The sequence below is a fragment of the Sus scrofa genome, chromosome 6 (assembly GCF_000003025.6).
Source record: "Sus scrofa isolate TJ Tabasco breed Duroc chromosome 6, Sscrofa11.1, whole genome shotgun sequence".
NCBI classification, from domain to species: domain Eukaryota; kingdom Metazoa; phylum Chordata; class Mammalia; order Artiodactyla; family Suidae; genus Sus; species Sus scrofa.
In genome coordinates this window covers 119,796,683-119,819,166 of record NC_010448.4, presented here as the reverse complement: position 1 = coordinate 119,819,166, position 22,484 = coordinate 119,796,683, and the positions used below count along the sequence as shown (strand labels likewise).

General features: G+C 37.4%; 1 protein-coding gene across 7 annotated transcripts in view; it reads left to right on the top strand.

Annotated features, from left to right (window-relative positions):
* RPRD1A (regulation of nuclear pre-mRNA domain containing 1A) overlaps nucleotides 1-22,484 on the top strand; it is a 71,213-nt gene that overhangs the window by 14,856 nt on the left and 33,873 nt on the right. For 6 of the 7 annotated variants that reach the window (XR_002345090.1, XR_304101.3, XR_002345089.1 and 3 more), the window contains exons 2-4: nucleotides 15,922-16,051; nucleotides 19,230-19,336; nucleotides 19,417-19,514. Coding sequence is in view for 2 of the 7 variants with exons in the window: in XM_003356411.5 (XP_003356459.1) it covers nucleotides 15,922-16,051; nucleotides 19,230-19,336; nucleotides 19,417-19,514 (335 nt within the window). In the remaining 5 variants the exon portion in view is untranslated. Of the gene's footprint in view, nucleotides 1-9,111; nucleotides 9,349-15,921; nucleotides 16,052-19,229; nucleotides 19,337-19,416; nucleotides 19,515-22,484 lie in introns of all 7 variants that reach the window. The other variant, XR_002345091.1, reaches the window with a different exon arrangement.

Below are 22,484 nucleotides of genomic sequence, written 5' to 3'. Positions count from 1 at the left end.
GACCTATACCATAGCTCATGGCAACGCTGAATCCTTTACCCAGTGAACGAGGCCAGGGATCAAATCTGCAACCTCATAGTTCCCAGTGGGATTTGTTTCAGCTATGCCACGACGGGAACTCCTGGCTGTACCTTTTTACATTCTCATACTTGCAGTGCTCCAGGATTCCAGTTCTGCACACATCTTCACCAGTGCTTGTTATTTTCAGTTTTTTGTTTTGTTCTGTCACATAAGACATTCTGATGGTTATGGAGTGATATCTGTTGCTGGTTTTAAATTTCCATTTCCATAATGACTAGGGTTTATTTCTGGGCTTTCTATTCCATTGGTCTGTATATCTGTCCTTATGCCTGTACCATACTATTCTGATTGCTGTAATTTTCTAGTAAGTATTGAATCATGAAGTACGAGTCTTTCAACTTTAATTTTCTTTTTTAAAGATTGTTGTTGGCTATTTGGAATCGCTTGGGAATCTATATGAATTTTAGGATGGTTTCCTCTATTTCTGCCAAAATGCCATTGGGAGTTTGATAGGAATTACATTTATTTTGTAGGTTGCTTTAAGTAGTGTCACCTTGACAATATTAGGCATGAAAATAGGATATATTTCAACTTTTTTGTGTCTTCTTTTATTTCTTACAGTTTTTAGTGCACAAGTCTTACACCTCTTTGGTTAAATTTATTCCTAAGCATTTTATTCTTTCTGATAAAATTTTATTTTATTTTATTTTTTGTCTTTTTAGGGCCGCACCCGTGGCATACGGAGGTTCCCAGGCTAGAGGTTGAATTGGCGCTGTATCTACCAGCCTACGCCACAGCCACAGCAATGTGGGATGAGAGTTGTGTTTGTGACCTACACCACAGCTCACGGCAACGCTGGATCCTTAACCCACTGAGCAAGGCCAGGGATCGAACCCGCGTCCTCATGGATGCCAGTTGGGTTCCCTAAACACTGAGCCACGATGGGAACTCCCTTTTTGATAAAATTTTGAATAGAATTGTTTTCTTTGCTTTTTTGATTGTTCATTGTTAATTTATATAGAATTGAGGTTCATTTTTGGATGTTTTGTATTCTGCAACTTTGCTAATTCATTTATTAGGCTCTTTTGTGTGTGTGTGTGTGTGTGGGTTCATTAAGGTTTTATATAAGTAACATCTGTGAACAGAGGAGTATGCTAAAATACTATATTCCGAACATTCTGGAGAAAATACGCCTGTGTGATTGAGCTGTGAGCTAATAAACCAGCTGCTTTTTTCATAGAGCACCATTTTGTTTGAAAAAATGACTGGCAGGAGAAACTGTGGTTATTCAGATGTGGATTTTTGGCAGATGTTTTCGTAAAAATCAGTGTAATGAGCCTGTTTCATCAAGGAGGACAACTGACAATATCTGTTACCCATTATAAAATTTAACTTTTCAAGCAGAAATCAGAATTTTGAAAATCTTAACTGTGCCATTGTGAGCCTGACAACTTCCCGATTCTTTTAAACACTTTTTCAGTGAAGTAGTGGTATTTACAAATGTGATTTTTTAAAATATTGTCTAATGAAATGTTTCAGCAGTTGGAATGTTTGCATAACTCAGCAGACCAGTATTTTTCTTTCTTTTTTTTTGGTGGGGTATCTATTTAGGGCCGCATCCATGGCATTTGGAGGTTCCTATGCTAGGGGTCGAATTGGAGCTGTAGCTGCTGGCCTACACCAGAGCCACAGCAACAAGGGATCCAAGCCTTGTCTGCAACCTACACCACAGCTCATGGCAGTTCTGGATCCTTAACCCGCAGAACGAGACTCAGGGATTAAACCCACATCCTCATGGATGCTATTGGGTTTGTTAATTGCTGAGCCATGATGGAAACTCCAAACCAGTGTTTTTCAAAAGACCAATATGGAATTGTGCAAAATTATATTTGAGTGAAAAATCTATTCAGAGATTATGGCAGTCTAAAGTATTTTAATGTAAAAGAGTTTTAGAAGTTCATTGATGGGAGTTCCCGTCGTGGCACAGTGGTTAACGAATCCGACTAGGAACCATGAGGTTGCGGGTTCGGTCCCTGCCCTTGCTCAGTGGGTTAACGATCCGGCGTTGCCGTGAGCTGTGGTGTAGGTTGCAGACGCGGCTCGGATCCCTCGTTGCTGTGGCTCTGGGGTAGGCCAGTGGCTACAGCTCTGATTAGACCCCTAGCCTGGGAACCTCCATATGCCGCGGGAGCGGCCCAAAGAAATAGCAAAAAAAGACAAAAAAAAAAAAAAAAGAAGTTCATTGATAATGTTTCTAGGTTCTATATTACAATTTAGAATCTTTTTAAAAAGTATAACTTGTTGGGTTTTGGTGTGGTTTCAAAGAATATCCATTATTAACTGTAAAGATTGTTAAAACCCCTTCTCTTACCATTTTTATATCTGGGTATGGTCTGCTTTTTATCATTTCTTTTAGTAAAACAGTGTATTGTGGTATATTTAATAGGGAAGCAGGTATGAGAATCTAGATGTATTCTCTTTAGCTGGCGATTTACAAAAAATAAAACATTATGACTCTTTTCACTTAAAAAATTTGTTTTTAGAAATACATTTTTTTGGAGTTCCTTAGTGGCTCAGTCAGTTAAGGACCTGGTGTGACTGCCGTGGCCCAGGTTGCTGCTGTGGTGTGGGATTTGACCTCTGCCCCAGGAACTTTTTCATGTCATGGGCAGGGCCAAAAAATAAATAGATTTCCTAAAAAGGAAATTTATTTTATTTTATTTTTTGTCTTTTTGCCTTTTCTTGACCTGCTCCACATGGAGGTTCCCAGGCTAGGGGTCGAATCGGAGCTGTAGCCGCTGGCCTATGCCAGAGCCACAGCAACATGGGATCTGAGCCACATCTGCAACCCACACCACAGCTCATGGCAATGCTGGATCCTTAACCCACTGAGCAAGGCCAAGGATCAAACCCGCAACCTCATGGTTCCTAGTTGGATTCGTTAACCACTGTGCCACAACGGGAACTCCATAAAAAGGAAATATATTTTAAAACAAATGTTATTTATGTTAACATGTGATTTTTAAGATTATTGTTTTTTTATTATTTATTTATTTATTTTCATTTTTGGCCGTCCTGTGGCATATGGAGTTCCTGGGCCAGGGATGAGATCCAATCTGTGGTCACGACTAATGCCACAGCTGCAGCAGTGCTAGATCCTTAACCCTCTGTGTGGGGCCAGGGATCAAACGTGTGTCCCACTGTTCCCAGGACTCTGCCGATCCCATTGCACTACAGCAGGAACTTCAAAAATTATTTTTAAATGAATTAGTACATATTTTAAAAGTCATTGTTTTAATTCTTAATAAGGTAAGTGTTGGTGGATATAACCTACATGAACAAAAGCTATTTGGAATTCTCAGTAATTTGAGGTCTTTTTTTTCTGTCTCTTTAGGCCATACCCATGGCATAGGGAAGTTCCCAGGCTAGGGGTCGAATTTGAGGTGTAACTGCTGGCCTACACCACACCACACCACAGCAACGCCAGATCTGAGCTGTGTCTGCGACCTACACCACAGCTTTAACCACTGATCAAGGCCAGGGATCGAACCCAAATCCTCATAGATACTAGTTGGGTTCTTTACGCTGAGCCACAACAGGAGCTCCAGGAGTTTTTCAGTAATCTTGATTACTTGATTAGCTATATACTAAGTCTTGAAATCAGGTGATTGATTTCTTGCACTGTATTTCTTTGCAGAATTATTTTAGGTATTCTAATTCTTTTGCTTTTCTCTACAGATTTTAGAATAATCTGGTCTATATCAATAAAATTATTTTACTGGGATTTTTCTAAGAATTGCATTAATCCTGCATATCAGTTTAGACAGAACTGTCATGTTTATTATGTCACGTTTTCTAATCTGTGAACATGGTGTATTTCTCCAATTATTTAAATTTTCTTTAATAGTTTTTATCAACATTATGTAGCTTTCATCATACAAGTCCTGTAAATGTTTTGTTATATTTAATGTTTAAGTCTTTCATTTATTTTGAGCAATTTAAAAGGGTGTTGTATTTTTAATTTTACCGCTTACATATTTATTGCTAATATATTGAAGTACAAATGTTACAATAGCCAAGATGTGGAAACAACCGAAGTGTCCAAGATGAATGGGTAAAGAAGTTGTGATACACACACACACACACACACACACACACACACACACGTATGTTTGTTTATATGTAGCAAAATATTCAATCTTAAATGATGCCATTTGTAACAATGTAGATGACCTTTAGGACATAATGCTATGTGAAATAAATCAGAGAAAGATATACTGTATGATCTCAAAAGTGGAGTCTTAAAAAAGCTTCAAATTCATAGAAAAAGAAATTGGATTTGGGGTTGCCTCTGGTAGGGGTATAGGAAGGGAAGTTGATGGTCAAAAGGTATATACTAGTAGTTACAAGATAAATAAGTAGTAGGGATGTAATGTACAACGTGATGCCTCTAACACTACTGTGTGATTTATATGACAGTGTTAAGAAAAGTAAAGCCTAAGAGATCTCATTACAAGAAGTATTTTAATCTTTTTTTTTTGTATGTGTGTGATGATGAATGTTAACTTATTGTGGTAATCAGTTCACAGTATATGTAAATCAAACCATTATGTTGTATACCTTGAACTGATGTAGTGCTGTAGGTCAACTGTATCTCAAAAAACTGGGGCTGGGAGAAGCAGCTGCTTCTTTATTTTTCTGTTTTCAATTTCATTGATTTCAGCTTTTACTTTTGTTATTTCCTCCTGTTTGCTTGTGTTTATTTTGCTGTTTTTTAAAAAAGTTTTTAAAATTATAGGAGCTTTACGGTGTTGTGATAATTTCTGCTGTACAATACTGTTTTGTTCTTATTCTGAGTTTTTGAAGTGGGGACTTAGATTATTGATTTTGGACTCGTTCATCTTTTCATCTTTTCTAATGTGTGCATTCAGTGCTACAAGTTTCTCTCTCAGCACTGCTTCAGCTTGTATTTTCAACATATTTGCATATCTAGTTGAAGCATTTTATGATGGCTGTCTTAAAATCTTTGTTAAGCAGTTCTCAAATCTCTTGTCATTTAATGTTGGCATCTATCAGTTGTCTTTCTTCATTCCATTTGAGGTCCTCCGAGTTCTTGGTATGATGGAAGATTTTTGCTTGACCCATAGATTTTTTTGTATTATGTTATGATGCTCTAGACCTTACTTAATCCTGTTTTAGCTGGGTTTCTCTGACAATATCCCATAAGGGGAGGGACGTGTTCTTTGTTATGGCCGGGTACTAGTGGGCGTTCTGGCTCCCCCTGAGACTTCCACTGATACCACAGAGTTGAAGGAATGAATGTGTGGCCCTAACCCTGCTGGGCCATGGTGGAAATCCTGACTTTCCACTAGGCCTTCTGTGGCAGCACTCCAGTGGGGAGTGCCTCCTTTTTACTGGGAGGGGTGGAAGTCCAGGCTCACTATTTTGCATTTTATGATACCAGTCTGGGCTCTACCTTACAGCCTTTGCTGGTGGGTGTGAGTGGGGTCACAGACTTTTCTTTTTACAGCTGCACTGCGGCCTGTGGATGTTCCCAGGCTCGGGGTTGAATTGGAGCTGCAGCTGAGGCCTATGCCACAGACCTACACCACAGCCATTCAACACTGGATCCAAGCTGCATCTGTGACCAGTGCTGCAGCTTGCAGCAAAACCAGATCCTTAATCCACTGATTGAGGCTAGGGATCAAACCCACATCCTCACAGAGACAGTGTTGGGTCCTTAACCCACTGAGCCACAGCAGGAACTCCCAGTTTTTTTTTGTTTGTTGTTGTTTTTTTTTTTTTTTTTTTTTTTCCTTTCTGTGATGTGTTTGGCTAGAGTAGATAGGCACCTGTTAGGACTTCTGGGTTGTTTGCCTCCTCAACTTTGAATCTGAGATGTATGAGGCAAGGTTCCTAGCCAGTCTATCCTTTTTCTTTTCCTGTATTTGCTTTATGTATAATGTCCAGGATTTGTAGTTGTGCTTTGCAGAAGGAATAGGGAAAAGTATATCTACTCTGTTTTCCCAGAAGCAGGAGTCCCCTACAAATTGGTCTTTTTATATTGGTATTGGGATATATTATTAGGAGCTCTGAGACTAGTGTTTTCTATTAGTATTTTTTTGTTTTTGGTACTGTGGGATATTTTCAGGTTTGCTTGTTGTGTTAGTATTTTAACAGGCTTACTCTAATATAAATATATATTAAACACTATATTAGTTTAAAACATACACTTATTGTAATATTTAAAAAAGTACAGTAGTAGGTAAAGCTACTAAGTAAAAACTGATTATAAGGAGGTTGGCTATCCCCAAATTAATCTGTAAATTTAGGGCAGTCTTCTATAAAAAATTTGCTTTCTTAGAAGAAATTTATAGCTAACTCATTGGGAAAAGTGAATGTGGAGGAAATGTCATGGCAGTTTTTGTCTTTTGAATTTTGATAGTTTTGAAGAAAAAACAATAATGAAAGTGGTTGCCCTTTTAGGTATCCAGGTAGTTGGTGAAGACATTGAAATTAGAAGAGTACAATGTTGGTACAGGAAGAGGAATATATATGAAAGGAATAAAGTAGAGATATATCTGAGGAGACCCATTTTATATGGGCAGTTGGTAAATTAGACCCTTGAAATTCATGGGCTGAGGTGGAATACTAACAAATGATTTTTAAATTCCTAACTAGTACCCTATGTGAAATTAATCCAGTTGAATTAAAGATATAACATTGAAAAGAATAAACTATGGGAGTTCCTGCCGTGGCATAGTGGGCTAAGTATTCTGCAGCTGCTTGGGTTGCTGCAGAGGTATGGGTTGAACATCTCTGGCCTGGTACATTGGGTTAAAGTATCTGGCATTGTTGCAGCTGTGGCTCAGATTCAGTCCCTGGCCCAGGAACTTCCATATGCTGCAGATGCAGACATTAAAAAATAAAATGAGCTATGGAGTCATGTGAGAAGAATATATATTATATATTTGTAATCATTTCTAGCTTTGGATTGTGAAAGGACTTGTAAGTATGTTAAGGCCATGAGTCACATAGGAAATAGATTTGGTTACATAAAGTTATAAAACCCTTGAATGAAGAAAATATCAAATTTCAGTGTAAAGCAACATATTTGGAGAAAATATTTGCACTACCTAAAACAAGAAAAAGCTAATATCCATAGCACTCTTATGAATTGATAAGAATAGCAAACAGCTAAGTAGAAAAATAGGGAACATGATATGAATAGATGATTTACAAAAGAAAGAATATAAACAACTAAGAATTCAGCTTTAGTAGTATACAGGGAATTGCAAATAAAAACATGGTTTTACTCCCAGGAGGTTGGTAAAGATCTTAAATATTAATAGTATTGTGTTAACGATAGGCAGGTAGGCAGACGAGCATTTTTATGTGGTAAGAATTCAAAGAGTCTTTTTGGGTGGCAAGTTGACAATGTTTGTCAAAATTAAAATTGCATACCTTTTAACCTTCCACCTTTGCCTTTCAGAATCTATCCTGTAGAAATACTTACTCAGGTTTACAAAGATTGAAAATATTTAAAAGATTTGAAACTATGCTTGTGTGTGTGTGTGTGTGAGAGATGTGACTAGCTATTAAAAGAAATGAGATTCTTAAAGAGAGTTTGGTAACAGATCTGTTTATGAATACAATAATACTTTGGATATATGAAGTGTGTGGAAGACTATAAAACATTAAATATAGCATGATCTCATTTAAGGAAATATTCTTATGTCTACCTGTATATATGTCAATAAGTATATAATATACGCAAAGGCACGTAAAATGGTCTATAAAGGGTCCACACACCAAATAATTAACTCATTCATGATGAGGGGATGGAGATGAAAGGTTTCTTTTTTTTTGACTGTGCCCACATCATGTGAAAGTTCCTGGGCCAGGGATCAAACCCGTGTCCTGGCACTGCAGGATGCTGATGACTGTGTTGTGTCACAGCAAGAACTCCAGCAACTACCTCTTTAAAAAGTATTTTTTATGAACTTACAGATTTGTAGATGTTTGTGTTGTAGCCATTTTTGATACTCTTTGGCCAGGGCAACATCTTGGAGCATTGGTTGTGTCCTTGGATACAACCCTAGTAATTTATTTTTTTATTTTTTATTTTGTCTTTTTTGCCTTTTTCTAGGGCTGCTCCCACAGCATATGGAGGTTCCCAGGCTAGGGGTCCAATTTGAGCTGTAGCTGCCAGCCTACACTACAGCTCACAGCAATGCCAGATCCTTAACCCACTGAGCAAGGCCAGGATCGAATCCGCAACCTCATGGTTCCTAGTCGGATTTGTTAACCACTGAGCCACGATGGGAGCTCCCAACCCTAGTAGTTTTAAAAATAGCTCTTTTACTTTATATCATGACAAGATGTTATAGGCTTATCTTATGTAAGCCTGCTTTTATTAACAAAATGTTATATAGGGACTGTAGTGTGTGTTGATTAATTTCAGTGCATTTCTTTGAGTACATTACTTTAATACTTGTTTCATTGATAAGTGGGGATAATAACTTATTCTGTAGGGTTGTTTCGAAGATTAAATGAGATTCATAATAAACTTCCAGAACATAAGAAATAAGTCAGTTTTAGTTTAAAAATGTTACTCTTAATAGACCAAAAAAGTTTTAGTTTCACTTCCACTCTATAAGCATAATGAGAATAAACAATGTGATGTATATTCTTTAGAACTCTTTTAACAGTTCAGTGTCTTTTATAGTGGTGTAATGGCCCTGGATGGAGTTTGTTCTTTTCAAGATTTTAAGAGTTCATTTGTTACATATGCCAAAATGAAGGTTCTTAAAATTTGAGGAACTAGAATTGAACTTTGTCCTTTTAGAATGGAAAGATGTCCATTTGTTTGAACCTAGGTGTTTTTTTTAACACGATAGGTAAGTAGGAGAGACCATGGATGGGTAAATGCACCTGCAGGAAAGTCAATTGGAGCACCAGTCAGCACTACAGAGAAGCCCTTTTCAGCATGTAGGCCCAAGTTAATCATTTAATGTATAGCTCATGTGTTTCCCTGTTGTGACCTAATTCTTTATTGGTAATTTTTTTTTTCTTTTCTTTTCTTTTCAGGGCCACATCTTCGGCACATGGAGAGTTCCTAGGCTAGGGGTCAAATTGGAGCTATAGCTGCTGGCCTACGCCACAGCCACCGCAACTCAGGATCCAAGCCGAGTCTGCAACCTACACCACAGCTCACGGCAACGCTGGATCCTTAACCCACTGAGTGAGGCCAGGGATCAAACCTGCAACCTCATGGTTCCTTATCGGATTCGGTTCTGCTGCGCCATGACGGGAACTCCTTTATTGGTAATTTTTTTTTCATTTTTTAGAGTTTTATTAAAGTGTAGTTGATTTACGATGTTGTGGCAATTTCTGCTGTACTGCAAAGTGATTCAGTTATATATGTACACACCCATTCTCTTTCAGATTCTTTTTGTATGTAGATTATCACAGAATATTGGGTAGAATTCCCTGTACCATACAGCAGGTCCCTGTTGGCCAGTTATGACATGTGCCACAGTGTTCACATGCCAATCCCAAATCCCCAGTTATTGGTAATTCTTGATCTACCTCGGATTCTTTCTTGATCTTCCTCGGATTCTTTCTTGATCTTCCCCTGAAGTAAAGCTGTCTACTGTGTGTGTGCTTGTGTGGATATAAATACTATATCTTAGATATCTTTCATATCAGTATATAAATCTGTCTCATTTTTGAGTAGTTATAGATTATTAGATTATATAAATGTCCCGTGATTTATTTAGTCCTCTCTTATTGTTATCATGAATATCCATAGTAATTTCTTTGTGTGATTATGAGAAGATACCCATGGGATAAATACCTAGAAACAAAATTTGCAGGATCAAGAAATTTGTGCATTACATTTTCATAACTATTTCCAAATTATTTTTGTAAGAAGTTGAATTAATTTGTATTTTAATCATCAATGTCCGATGGTATCTAAAGGTATTAATCTTACCCATAGTCTTGCCAACTTGAGTTAGTGTCAGACTTTCGTCTTGATCAATCTGATAGGTAGAAAATGATAGTAGGTTTTAATTGCTTAACATTTGTGTTTTTTGACCTTCGCATTCATAATACTTGCCTGTTTTTCTGTAGGTTATTTTGTGAGAACTCTAGAATGGAGAAAGGAAAGGAAATATTTGAACCCAATACATTGAAAATAAGAGTAGCTAGATTTATAAGAAACTTTGTTTTTTGTAATCTGAATTTGAAGTTGAAGTTTCTGAGAGTAGTAAAGTTTTACATGCATTCCCATTTCAGCTTCTGGATGAGGTTAAGACCAGAAGCCAAGAAAAGTAGTGGTTTTGACCCTTGACCTAGGAACCTGGGTGTGTCATGAGTGTGGCCAAAAAAAAAATGGCCTTTCTTCTGATTACCTTCTGTAAGACCTACAGTAAGGCTCATTGTTTTGTATGCGCACGCATGTATGTGTATATATTTGTTTATTCAGTTTTTTTGTGGCCCCTCTATATAGAAGATTTCCCTGGGAAAAAAGGTTCTTAGATAACAGTTTTTTTTGTTTGTTTTTTGTTGCTTTTTTAGAGCTGAACCTGCAACGTATAGAAGTTCCCATACTAGGGATCAAATTAGAACTGCAGCTTCTAGACTAGACTACGGCCACAGCAATGCCAGATCGTTAACCCATTGATCATTGTCCTCTGCTGGTTTTAAATTTCAATCTCCATAAAAACACAGTGATTAAATTAGATTTTGATATTCTGTATCATATCAAAACAAATAGGGATATGATCTGAACAGTGTAAGAAAATAAGTAATGATCCTGTCACTTTCTGATTATGAAGAAGTAAAACTGGAATATGAACTGATCATGAACTATTGAGACTAGATGGCATTTCTGTGATCTTTTGAATAATTTGTTTCATATTGTTTAATTGTCAAGACTTTGTTTGCTTGTTTGTTTGTATTTGTCGTTTTAGGGCTGCACCTGCAGCATATGGAAATTCCCAGGCTAGGGGTCAAATTAGAGCTGTAGCCTCTTGCCTGTACCACAGCCACAGCAACTCCAGATCTGAGCCATGTCTGCAACCTACACCAAAGCTCACAGCAACGCGTGATCATTAACCCACTGAGGGAGGCCAGGAATCGAACTGCATCTTCATGGATACTAGTCAGGTTCATTACTGCAGAGCCAGCGCAGGAACTCTTAGACTCTTTGAAGCTTTGTAATAGATCTTTTATTTGAATTGTTTGTGAATTATTATGTAACCATTTCTTGTGTGATGGACTGAACTTGTATTGCCCTTTCTGAGGAGGGAGATTATGTTCAACTTGATAAGTAATACTGCGTTCTCATATATTAGCCAGCCAGATTTATTATTTGTTTTGATGTACCTGTTCATATACAAAGCCCCTGGGCAAAGGGCTATACTTAGTACGCGCAGAAACTTAAAATTTAGTGAGGTGAGATAAAAGGAAATGGTTTCTTACAGTATGTTGACTGGTGCTTATTTGGCTTATACTTTATTGGTACAGACATAGCAGTATTAACTGGGATGTAATATTTATGGTTGCTTCCAGTGTTTGTGTGATATATTAGTGGAGAGAAAAAATAAAGAAGAAAAGAACCTACTTAGTCATGTGATCTATCATGTGCCAGTTTGTATGGTTTAGCAAACTCCTGATTGAACAAGAAAGTTTATTTTTGGTCTGCGCCCAGTGTGGCCCTCAGCATATAGCAAACATTAAACACTAGTTAAGTCGAATGGAAGACTAGGAAAATAAGTCTCTTTATAAGGAATCCTGTGAAGAGGAGAAACATAGGGGTTAGTTCAGACCTATTTTTTAACCTTATAGTCTATTGCCAGTAGTTATTTATGAAAGAAATTATGAAATGGCTTATTTGCCCTTCCTATTAACTTTATATGTTTAAGTAACAATTTATGGTTTTATTTACAAATTATCAAAATTTAATTGCTTGTTGTGATTTGTTCTACATGAAGTTTTATGTATTTTTCTTTTTTTGCTTTTTAGGGCTGCACCCGCGGCATATGGAGGTTCCTAGACTAGGGGTCAAATTGGAGCTATCACTGCCGGCCTATACCATAGCAACAGCAACACCAGATCCAAGGTACGTCTACAGCCTACACCACAGCTCATGGCAACGCTGGATCCTTAACCCACTGAGCAAGGCTAGGGATCAGACCTGCAACTTCATGGTTCCTAGTTGGATTTGTTTCCACTGTGCCACAGTGGGAACTCCTGTTCTACATAAAGTTTTAAATGGAAGTAAAAATTTTTCCCTGAAAATTTGGAGAGGGTTATCTGTGGCAGTTTCTAGGTATTTCTCATTTTAGCCTGGGTTCCAAAAGGAAAACAGTGAAAATGTTTTTGTATTTGGACCACATACTAGAGTTATGCTCATGGTATGGAGTTTGTCTTTTGGAATATATTGGAAATGTATGTTGAAATCTTGTAAATTCATACTATAGTGTTTTTTGCAAAACGATTCTGAATTATTTTTGAGAGATTAGTAGATCACAATTTTTTAAAACTGTAAAATATATACTTTTAAATTTTGTGGTAAAATAAACAACATAAAAGTGATCAGTTTAATCATTTTAAAGTGTGTGGTTTAATACATTCATACTGATCTACAACTATCATCGGCATCCATCTCCAGAACTCTTTTCACCTTTTAAAACTTGAATTCTCTACCCATTAGGCAATAAGTCTCCATATCTCCCTCTCCCTAGCCCCTGGCAACCACCATTCTACTTTGTCTCTATGAATTTGACTATTCTCGGCACCTAATATAAATGGAATCACACAATATATGTCTTTTTGTGACAAGCTTGTTTCACTTAACATAAGGTCCTCTAGATTCATTCATATTGTGGCAAGTGTCAGAACGTCCTTTCTTTTTGAGGCCAAATAGTATTCTATTTGTATGCATATACTGGGTTTTGCTTATTTATTCATCTGTTGACAGACACTTGGATTGCTTCCACCTTTTGGCTGTTTTAAATAACACTGCTAACATTCTAAAATATTTTGGTTGCTTTGCTACTAAATCTTTTCAAAAGGTAATAAGGGGAGTTCCCACCATGGCGCAGTGGTTAACGAATCCGACTAGGAACCATGAGGTTGTGGGTTTGGTCCCTGCCCTTGTTCAGTGGGTTGATGATCCGGCGTTGCCGTGAGCTGTGGTGTAGATTGCAGACGCAGCTCGGATCCCGCATTGCTGTGGCTCTGGTGTAGGCTGGCAGCTACAGCTCCGATTAGACCCCTAGCCTGGGAACCTCCATATGCCGCGGGAGCGACCCAAGAAATAGCAACAACAACAACAACAACAAAAGACAAAAAGACAAAAAAAAAAAAAAAAAAAAAGGGTAATAAGTACTCTTTTTCATTTATGATAGACGGCATAGTCCCATTGTAATGGAATTCTTTGGAGTTGGACTTTTTGGATTCAAATCATGGCTGATCCCTACCTGGCTATTTCACTGTGGGCAGATAATCTTTTTTTTTTTTTTTTTGTCTTTTTGCTATTTCTTGGGCCGCTTCCGTAGCATATGGAGATTCCCAGGCTAGGGGTCGAATTGGAGCCTTAGCCACCGGCCTACGCCAGAGCCACAGCAACGCAGGATCCGAGCCATGTCTGCAACCTACACCACAGCTCACGGCAATGCCGGATCGTTAATCCACTGAGCAAGGGCAGGGACCGAACCCGCAACCTCATGGTTCCTAGTCGGATTCGTTAACCACTGCGCCACGACGGGAACTCCAGATAATCATTTTGATGTTTATTTGTTCAACTGCCAAATGCCAGATAATAATGGTACCTTACATTATTTGGGTTAAATTAGGTAATATGTATAAAGTGCTTAGAACAATTTGAGTTTTTAAACTCATTTTAATGGTAAGAGGGCAAGTACTTGGATTAAATAATACTTCTGATACTTGGGTTAAATGAGGACATTTCTTTGGATGGGGTATTCTGTGGGCAGGGGTAGGTAAAAAAGAGATAGGGTTGGAGTTCCCGTTGTGGCGCAGCGGAAACGAATCTGGCCAGGAACCATGAGGTTGCGGGTTCCATCCCTGGCCTTGCTCAGTGGGTTAAGGATCTGGCGTTGCCGTGAGCTGTGGTATAAATTACAGATGTGGCTCGGATCCCACATTGCTGTGACTCCGGTGGCTACAGCTCCCATTAGACCCCTAGCCTGGGGACCTCCATATGCTGTGGGTGCGGCCCTAAAATGACAAAAGAAAAAAAAGAGATAGGGTTGAATAATGGGAAATTTACTATTAATATCATCTTCATAGGAAGGGGCCCTAGTATTTTTAACTAGTTATGCTTTGTGATTTAATTAACCAGACAAGAGTTAGAAGATTTAGAAATTTGTCTCTATTATTGCCATCTCTCCTTTATCACTATTCTATGCCAGCAACTTTCAAAAGCATGAGAAGTGATGGGCTGCATCTTTAGACAGGCAAACCATATTATGCAGCGGGTGGTACAGGTTTGTGAAATCTGATCAGTTGTGAGTCAGTATTTTATAGTTCCTTGCGAGAAGGTTGGGATGCTAGTTTCCCCTAAAAGTCTTAAGATATGAACTCAAACGTAGCTTAAATTTTAAATTGAATACTCAGTAGCAACCTGAGCCGCTGCAGTGACAGTGCTGGCTCCTTCATCTGCTGAGCCACAAGGGAACTCCAGAAAGCTCAAATCTTGAGGACCAAATGCAGCCTGCCCAAATTTTTGTTTTATTTCCAATAAACTGGCCCACATGAGTGGTACACTGGATTATCAGTCCTGGCCGTAATTCCCCTATACCACTGTAATGTGGATGCCACAAAGTATACTTTTTTGAGTATAATTGTACAACTTTGAATATTCAAGTTTAATTATATTATGAAAAATGATAAATTTTTATATATTATGAAAATTATGATAAATTATATTATGAAATATGATAAATTATATTATGAAATATGATAAATTATATTATGAAAAATAGTCAATATAAAAGATTGTGTTGAACTAATAAATTTTCCTTATATATATGAATCAAGTCATATTCAATACTACTGTGCCACATTGTAACTAGTGAAAATGTATTCTGGTCAGCAGTTATTGAAATTCTTGTCTGCTCTTATAGAAGGATGACTATACCCACAGAATATAGTGAGTAGGGACATATTTTTTGTCAAAATGAGTCAGTTATTTAAAGTCATGTAATCCAAAGGGGAAAAAGTCTAAACTTTGTCCATTTGGTCTCCCTAACATTTTCTCTGTTAGCTTGGCAAATACTCATTTCAAAAACAAGAAAGATGTAATCGATTTATGTCTCTTTTATTCTATTTTGCATTTTGTACTCTTGTTATGCAATAACTTGATTGATTTTTTTAAATAAATTCAAGTTAAGATTTAGGGTACGTTTTAATAACATGACCAATCACCATCTTATTTTAAGTGGCTGTATTTTATGTAGTGTTTAGTAGTTTTAATAAAATTTACTACAGCTAGTCACAGGAGTGCATTTTTGTACAGATGTGAGAATTTCCTTGTATAGAGCTATTCATTTGGGGATAATGTTAAGACTGGCAATCAAGGATGATTAGTTTTGGTGACTTGGTAAAACCAAGGAAACAGATATTTCATTGACTAGCTCTGCCTCTGAAGTTCTTGTTTATTCTCTAATGCATGATCTTCAAAAACCATATAGTAGTTATCCTTTAAAGAGTAGTGACTTGCTAAGTTTGATAGTAGAATGAGAATCTAGGGTTGAATAAAGGTTAGTAAGTTTGTGGTACTTCTCAGCTACTTGATTTGGGTATTGAGAAAGTTTGTCCAGGTTAAGTGAAGATATTTTAATTTTATTTAATTTTCTTTTTCAGCCAAACCAAACAGAAAGCTTACGTTTCTGTACCTAGCCAATGATGTCATTCAGAACAGCAAAAGGAAGGGGCCGGAGTTTACAAAAGATTTTGCCCCAGTTATAGTGGAAGCCTTTAAGCATGTTTCAAGGTATGATGATTGTTTTGGTACTAGGGGATCTGTTTTAAATGCCTAATATGTCCTTTTGCTAAAACTTGCTTTAAGACATTAAAATAAAAAACAATATATTTCTTTGACGTTTTCGTTTGAAAAAGACTTACCTATAATGGCATTTGTAAATGTGTTGAATACTTGCTGTACTCAAGTATGAAAAATTTTTTGGCTAAGGTGGGCGTTTCAAGTACGTTTTCCTTAAGTGACCAGAAGCAACTGCCATATTGGAATAAAATTCACTAAGAATGAATGAATCTGTTATATTGAAAACTTCTGTGCTTATAAAACTATCAATCTTCCAACTAATCCTGCTGGTAAAACTTAGTACTATAATAATTTTAAGGTTTTCTAGTGTGTGGGTACGTATAACATTTTAAAATGCTTTGGAAATATGGAATATTTAAGATAATCACAAACCTGTTGAAAATTTTGCTACAGAAAAACGCTGAAGGTAGAGGTCTGTATATTTCCAAACATTATATGCAAGTATATGGTAGATTACTGGATAAATATTATTGAGGTAGGTGATAATTTAGATTTATAATTCAATTATAAATTTAGTTATAATTTTAATAGTTATAAAATTATGATCTAAATTATAGAATTCAGGGTTGAATGATGATCTATGTTGAATGATTTAAGGATGAAAATATACTCACCACATGCCCTGCAGGTGTAATCACAGTAGATGCATTTTTAAAAATTTCAGTGTGAAACACTGCTATACATTGCTTTCTTAAACTAATATTATTTACCCTTCAACTTAGATGCTGTCTTTTACCATCTTTTCAGGTGCTGCTGTTTTTTAAGAGTTGAGTCCTAGGCCTTCTTCTGGTGTCATATTCTTTACTAGCCCTCGGGGTGATACATACATACATTACATGCAATCAGTTTAATAAAAATAAAAATTGACAGTCTTACATTCCAGTCCAGATATTTTTCCATTGTTTTAGTCCTGTATATCCAGTTGCCTATTGAATTTCTTTCTTCTTTTTTTTGCCACACCCATGGCATGTGGGAGTTCCTGGGCCAGAGATCTAACCCAAGCCACAATTACGACCTGCACCACAGCTATGGCAACACTGGATCCTTAACCTGCCATGCCATAAGAGAACTTCCGCCTATCGAATTTCTAGTTGGATGCCTCCAGCCATCTCAGACTCACTGTTATTGAACTCATGTCCTTCCTCCCTGACAGACTTGGTCCTCCTCTGGGTTCACTCTCTTGATGAATGGCAGCTCCATCTCTCTGGATGCCCCTTTGAGAAATCAGGTGTTATCTTGAACTCTGTGTGATGTAGTGATTTGTAATATATCACACTGTCCTTTCTTCTTCGCTCCCCTTATCCCATGTGTACATATGGTTCCCTCAGTTCTTTAGAGTTCTTTCCATTCCAGTTACCATAATGGCATTTCTCTGTTATTGCAGTAGCCTGCAAATCCATGTAGGAAACTGTAGCCAGAGTTGCAGGCTGTTCATAATACTCTCTTGCCTTTGAGTTGTTCTCAGGTCCTGAGTAAGACTTCAGGTGTTCCTTCATGGCCTAGTCTACTTCTTGGGATTCCCCCATTTTTCCCCCATGCATATATATAGTCTACACAGTTTAAGCTAATCAAACCTCTTTTAGTCCTTTCTGCCTTAGGCTTTTTTTTTTTTTTAAATATATAATGCCCCTTCCTAGAGTTTAATAAAAGATTTATTGACTACCTACTATGTAGTGAACAAGGCAAAGTTCTCTTCTAGTGGAGCCTACGTTTTCAGTGGATGACAAAGGTAATAACTAGATAAACAAGTAAATACATCTTACAGTGTCAAAAGATAAGTACTGTGAAGAAACATAAAGCAAGGAAGGAACTAGAGAGTATGATGATAGTCAGTTATTTCATGAGTAAAGATGGACTGTTTGGGGGAGGTGGTATTTGAACAGAGGGATGAAAAGAGCCATTTGACTATCTGGGAGGAAAGGATCCTAGGTAGAGAAAACAGTGGCAGAAACAGTGAGAGAGCCACATGCTGTAATGTTTGAGAATCAGTAGGGAGAATTGTATTTAGAAAATGTGGGCAGAAAGGTAGCTAGGAAACAACATGTCCACTTTGTGGCCCAGGTTAAGGATTTCACTTTTATTTTTGATATGATTGGTGGTTCTTAGAGGATTGAGAGTATAATCTAATTTACATTAGTGGGAAATAGAATGAAAGAGTAGAGCCTGCAAGACCAATAAGAAGACTGTTATAGAAATCCAGGCAAGAGATAATAGTGGCTCAGTCTACAGTGGTGGTGGTGATGAAGGCAGTGGGAAGTGGTTGGAAATAGCCTGTTTCCCACTTCTCTGTATATCCAGTCCTGAGAACTCAGATTAAATGTATCATTTCCTCAGATACCCTTCCTGATCGCTTTTGAATTGAACCAAATCTCTGTTATGCCTGTGTTTAACACCCAGTTCTCTTTTGTGGCACTTAACAGCTGCCATAAAGCTCCGTTTGTATCACTAGTTATCAGAGGTAGTACTTTGATCAATAAATATTTGTTACATAAGTTTAAAAATCACCCATTAGAAATCTTTCTCTCTCTTTTTTTTTTTTTTTTTTTTTTTTTGTCTTTTTGTCTTTTCTAGGGCCACACCCATGGCATATGGAGGTTCCCAGGCTAGGAGTCCAATTGGAGCTATAGCTTCCAGCCTATCCCAGAGCCACAGCAATGCGGGATCCAAGCCGAGTCTGTGACCTACACCACTGCTCACGGCAACGCCGGATCCTTGGATCCTTAATCCATTGAGCGAGGCCAGGGATCGAACCCATAACCTCATGGTTCCTAGTCCGATTCATTTCTGCTGTGCCATGACGGGAACTCCAGAAATCTTTCTTATCTGCATGTGCAGCCCCATTAGGTTAGGGGTTTCTTGATAACCCCTAGTCACCTCTACTATTTTTTGGTAATTTCTTTGTTTAATAATGTCTCTCTAAGCTCTTTAAGGAAAGTGGGGAGTATGTCTGTCTTGGTCACTTCACCCCTGAACTGCTGATCACATTGTGGTACTCAGCAAACGTTGGTCAACTTTTTTCAGGGAATGAGTGCCATTGTATTTAAAATCACCATTATTTTTGCAGTAGCACTATGCACTTTTACTGTTAATATGTGTATCTTTTCTTTAGTGAAACTGATGAAAGTTGTAAGAAGCACCTTGGAAGAGTGTTATCTATTTGGGAAGAAAGGTCTGTTTATGAAAATGATGTATTAGAACAACTTAAGCAAGCTCTTTGTAAGTATATAATCTTTTATCATTGTCTCTTCATTAAAATGTATTCTCTCCTTAAAACTTTTTCAATTTTTTCAATTCAGATGGTGATAAGAAGCCTAGGAAGCGAACTTATGAACAGATACAGGTGGATGAGAATGAGAACTGTTCCTCTCTAGGATCTCCAAGTGAACCACCACAGGTAGCAGTTTTACTCTGTAAAAGGAGTTACATTACTAGTACCTCATGTACTCACGAAGCTTTATTAATTTCAGTGTTTTACTTCTATATATTGACTTTTATTATAGTTCTGAGTACCAGAAAGAAGCTGTATGAATAAGTCTTACTTTCTGATTAATAAATTGCTCTAGTTTAATGTAGTATGTTGTATATTATATATCAGGCAGTCTTATTTTGTGTAGAAAGAAGATTTGATTGCTAAGTATGATTAGGTCTGGTGAGACATCCACCATTTAAACAGTTTCCTTTTAAATAAATAAAACATTATATGATTAAACTGTTTTGTATTATGCTTTAAGTACACTAAAAATTCCATCCCTAAAGATAAAACACCACTCTATTAATAATTTTTGCTTTTAAACATGTAAAAATGTGTGTTAGAGTTAACAAGTATATGTTCGAAGAGTTCTCTGTAACTGTATAGAACCATGTAGCTCCATGGTAAAATAAGATGAATTGGAATCATCTTAATACTCCATGTCCTCCCAGGTTGGTACAGTATAGCATTTCCTAACCATCAGATGATTCCAGAAAGACAGTTTTACTGTAATTATGTGGGCATTAAGTCTTAAAGCTTCCTCCTTCTATGTTTCAAATATATAGGAGGGACAGATAAAATTTTAAAGGAGGAAATGAAGACATAGCCATACTCTTAAAACAAGGTAAATATCTTTATGGGCTAGAAATGGTACAGAAACATAACTCAACATGTGAGCCGGAGTATGGTTCCTTTTGAACTTTGGTCCAGAAGCAGACATGGTTTGCACAAACCAGTATCCTATAGAGTAACAAGAACTTAAGTAACAACTCTCCATGGACTGGAGGACTGGATCAGAACTTAGTGCGTAAAACCTGAGACTGGATGGAGTGCTTTCCACCACGAAAGGAGCTTGAAATAATAATTCAACCAATTACTGCCTAGAATTGTGGATTTGTATCGGTATTAGTGCTTGGGAGATAGACAGAATTTGACCGAGCCTCTCAGCAAGTACCTGACTCAAGTCCCTATTAATTCAGTGACAGGAAGGCTGAAGCCCATATGGTCATGGTGGATAAGGGCTTGACTAGAAGTGTAGTAAGAACATAATGTTGGGAATAATCAAGCAATAGGCTTACATTTCTTTCTTTTTGGTAGTAATTCAAGACGGAATCATTTTATGATAAGAGCCTTATTATGATTACATGAACAGTATTTTACCCAAGTTCTAAATATAGGATCTGAGGAGACTCTGTTGTGGCTCAGTGGATTAAAGACCTGACGTCTCTATGAGGATGCCGGTTTAGTTTCTGGCCTTGCCCAGTAGGTCAGGGATCTGGCGTTGCTGTGGGCTGTGTTGTAGGTCACAGATGCAGCTCAGATCTGATAATGCCATGGTTGTGGTGTAGGCCCCAGCTGCAGCTCCAATTCAACCCCTAGCCCAGGAACTTCCATATGCTGCAGGTGCAGCCATAAAAAAAAATACAGGCTCTTATCCCCTCCCATTCTCCCCGATGAGAGTTAAATTGTACTTCCTAGGAGTAGCTGAGCAACCACCTGACTCTTTCCTTGTTCTATAAAATGCTGTTGCTTGTTGGGTTTGTTTGTTTGTTTGTTTGTTTTTGGCTTTTTAGGGCCACACCCGCAGCACACGAAGGTTCCCAGGCTAAGTATTGAATCAGGGCTGCAGCCTCCGGCCTACACCACAGCCACAGCCAAGTCAGATCTGAGCGGTATCTGCGACCTATACCACACCCCACAGTAACACCAGATCCTTAACCTACTGAGCGAGGCCAGGGATTGAACCCGCATCCTCATAGATCCTAGTCAGATTCGTTTCTACTGAGCCACGACGGAAACTCCCAGAATTATTTTTTAAAATATTGGGGTTTTGGACACATAGTAATGAATTAAAAGCACACTTAGGATAATGTATTTCTAATTAGGTTCCACTCATTCTTACCATGTTTGATTATTTGCTATGTGCTAGAAGCTAGATCCAGTGATAGCATTTTTGGTAAGGGAATAGCTTAAAAGAAAAATCTGTAACTGGCTGTTAATGTCATCTAAATACATACCCAGAATTAGTAATATCTGATATATTTCACTTATGTATGAAATTTCCCAGCGTTCCAGGATCTAGGCTTAGAGATGATAAAAAGAAAGAAAAAAAGTAAAAGGAGGCAGTTGGGGATGGAGACTAGTAAAAAGAAAATTTACTTATTATTTTTTGGAATAACTTTAGAGATATTATGAATTGTGAAATCATCAGCAAAGACTTGCCCTTCCCTCCTAATTATTACAGCTGGTATGAAAACAATACAGCTAAAATATTCTGATGATAAAATACCAATTAAGCATTATGTAAATCTTAGTCCTCAGATATATGGAACTTTGTAATACTTTAATGATTTTAGTAACAAACCATAGTATAGTTGAAGGTACCATACTTGAATATACATATTCCAAAACTACATTTCTTTTGTGTTTTAATTACATCATTGAGAAATGTAATTTAGGAGGGCTCTTCTGTGTTGTGGTAGATGATGATTTGTATCCTCCCATCCCCCACTATCCAATTTAATGATAAAAATTCTTATGTATAGTGATAATACAATGAATATATTATACGTAAAACTTGTATTCTATAGGTTGAAGTTATAGCCTGCCTTCACTTCTTTTACCAGTGTGTGTATTGGCATATAAATGAATCACATTATTTTAATAGATTATTTTTACACTGCCTCTACCACTATTATTATTATTTTACCACTGCCTCTTTGTTCCAATTTATATATTTCCAATACTTAACATAGTATAGCTTCTTTTTCTTAATATAGAAAAGAAACATGGAGTTCCCGTCACGGCTCAGTGGTTAACGAATCCGATTAGGAACCATGAGGTTGTGGGTTCGATCCCTGGCCTTGCTCAGTGGGTTAAGGATCTGGCATTGCA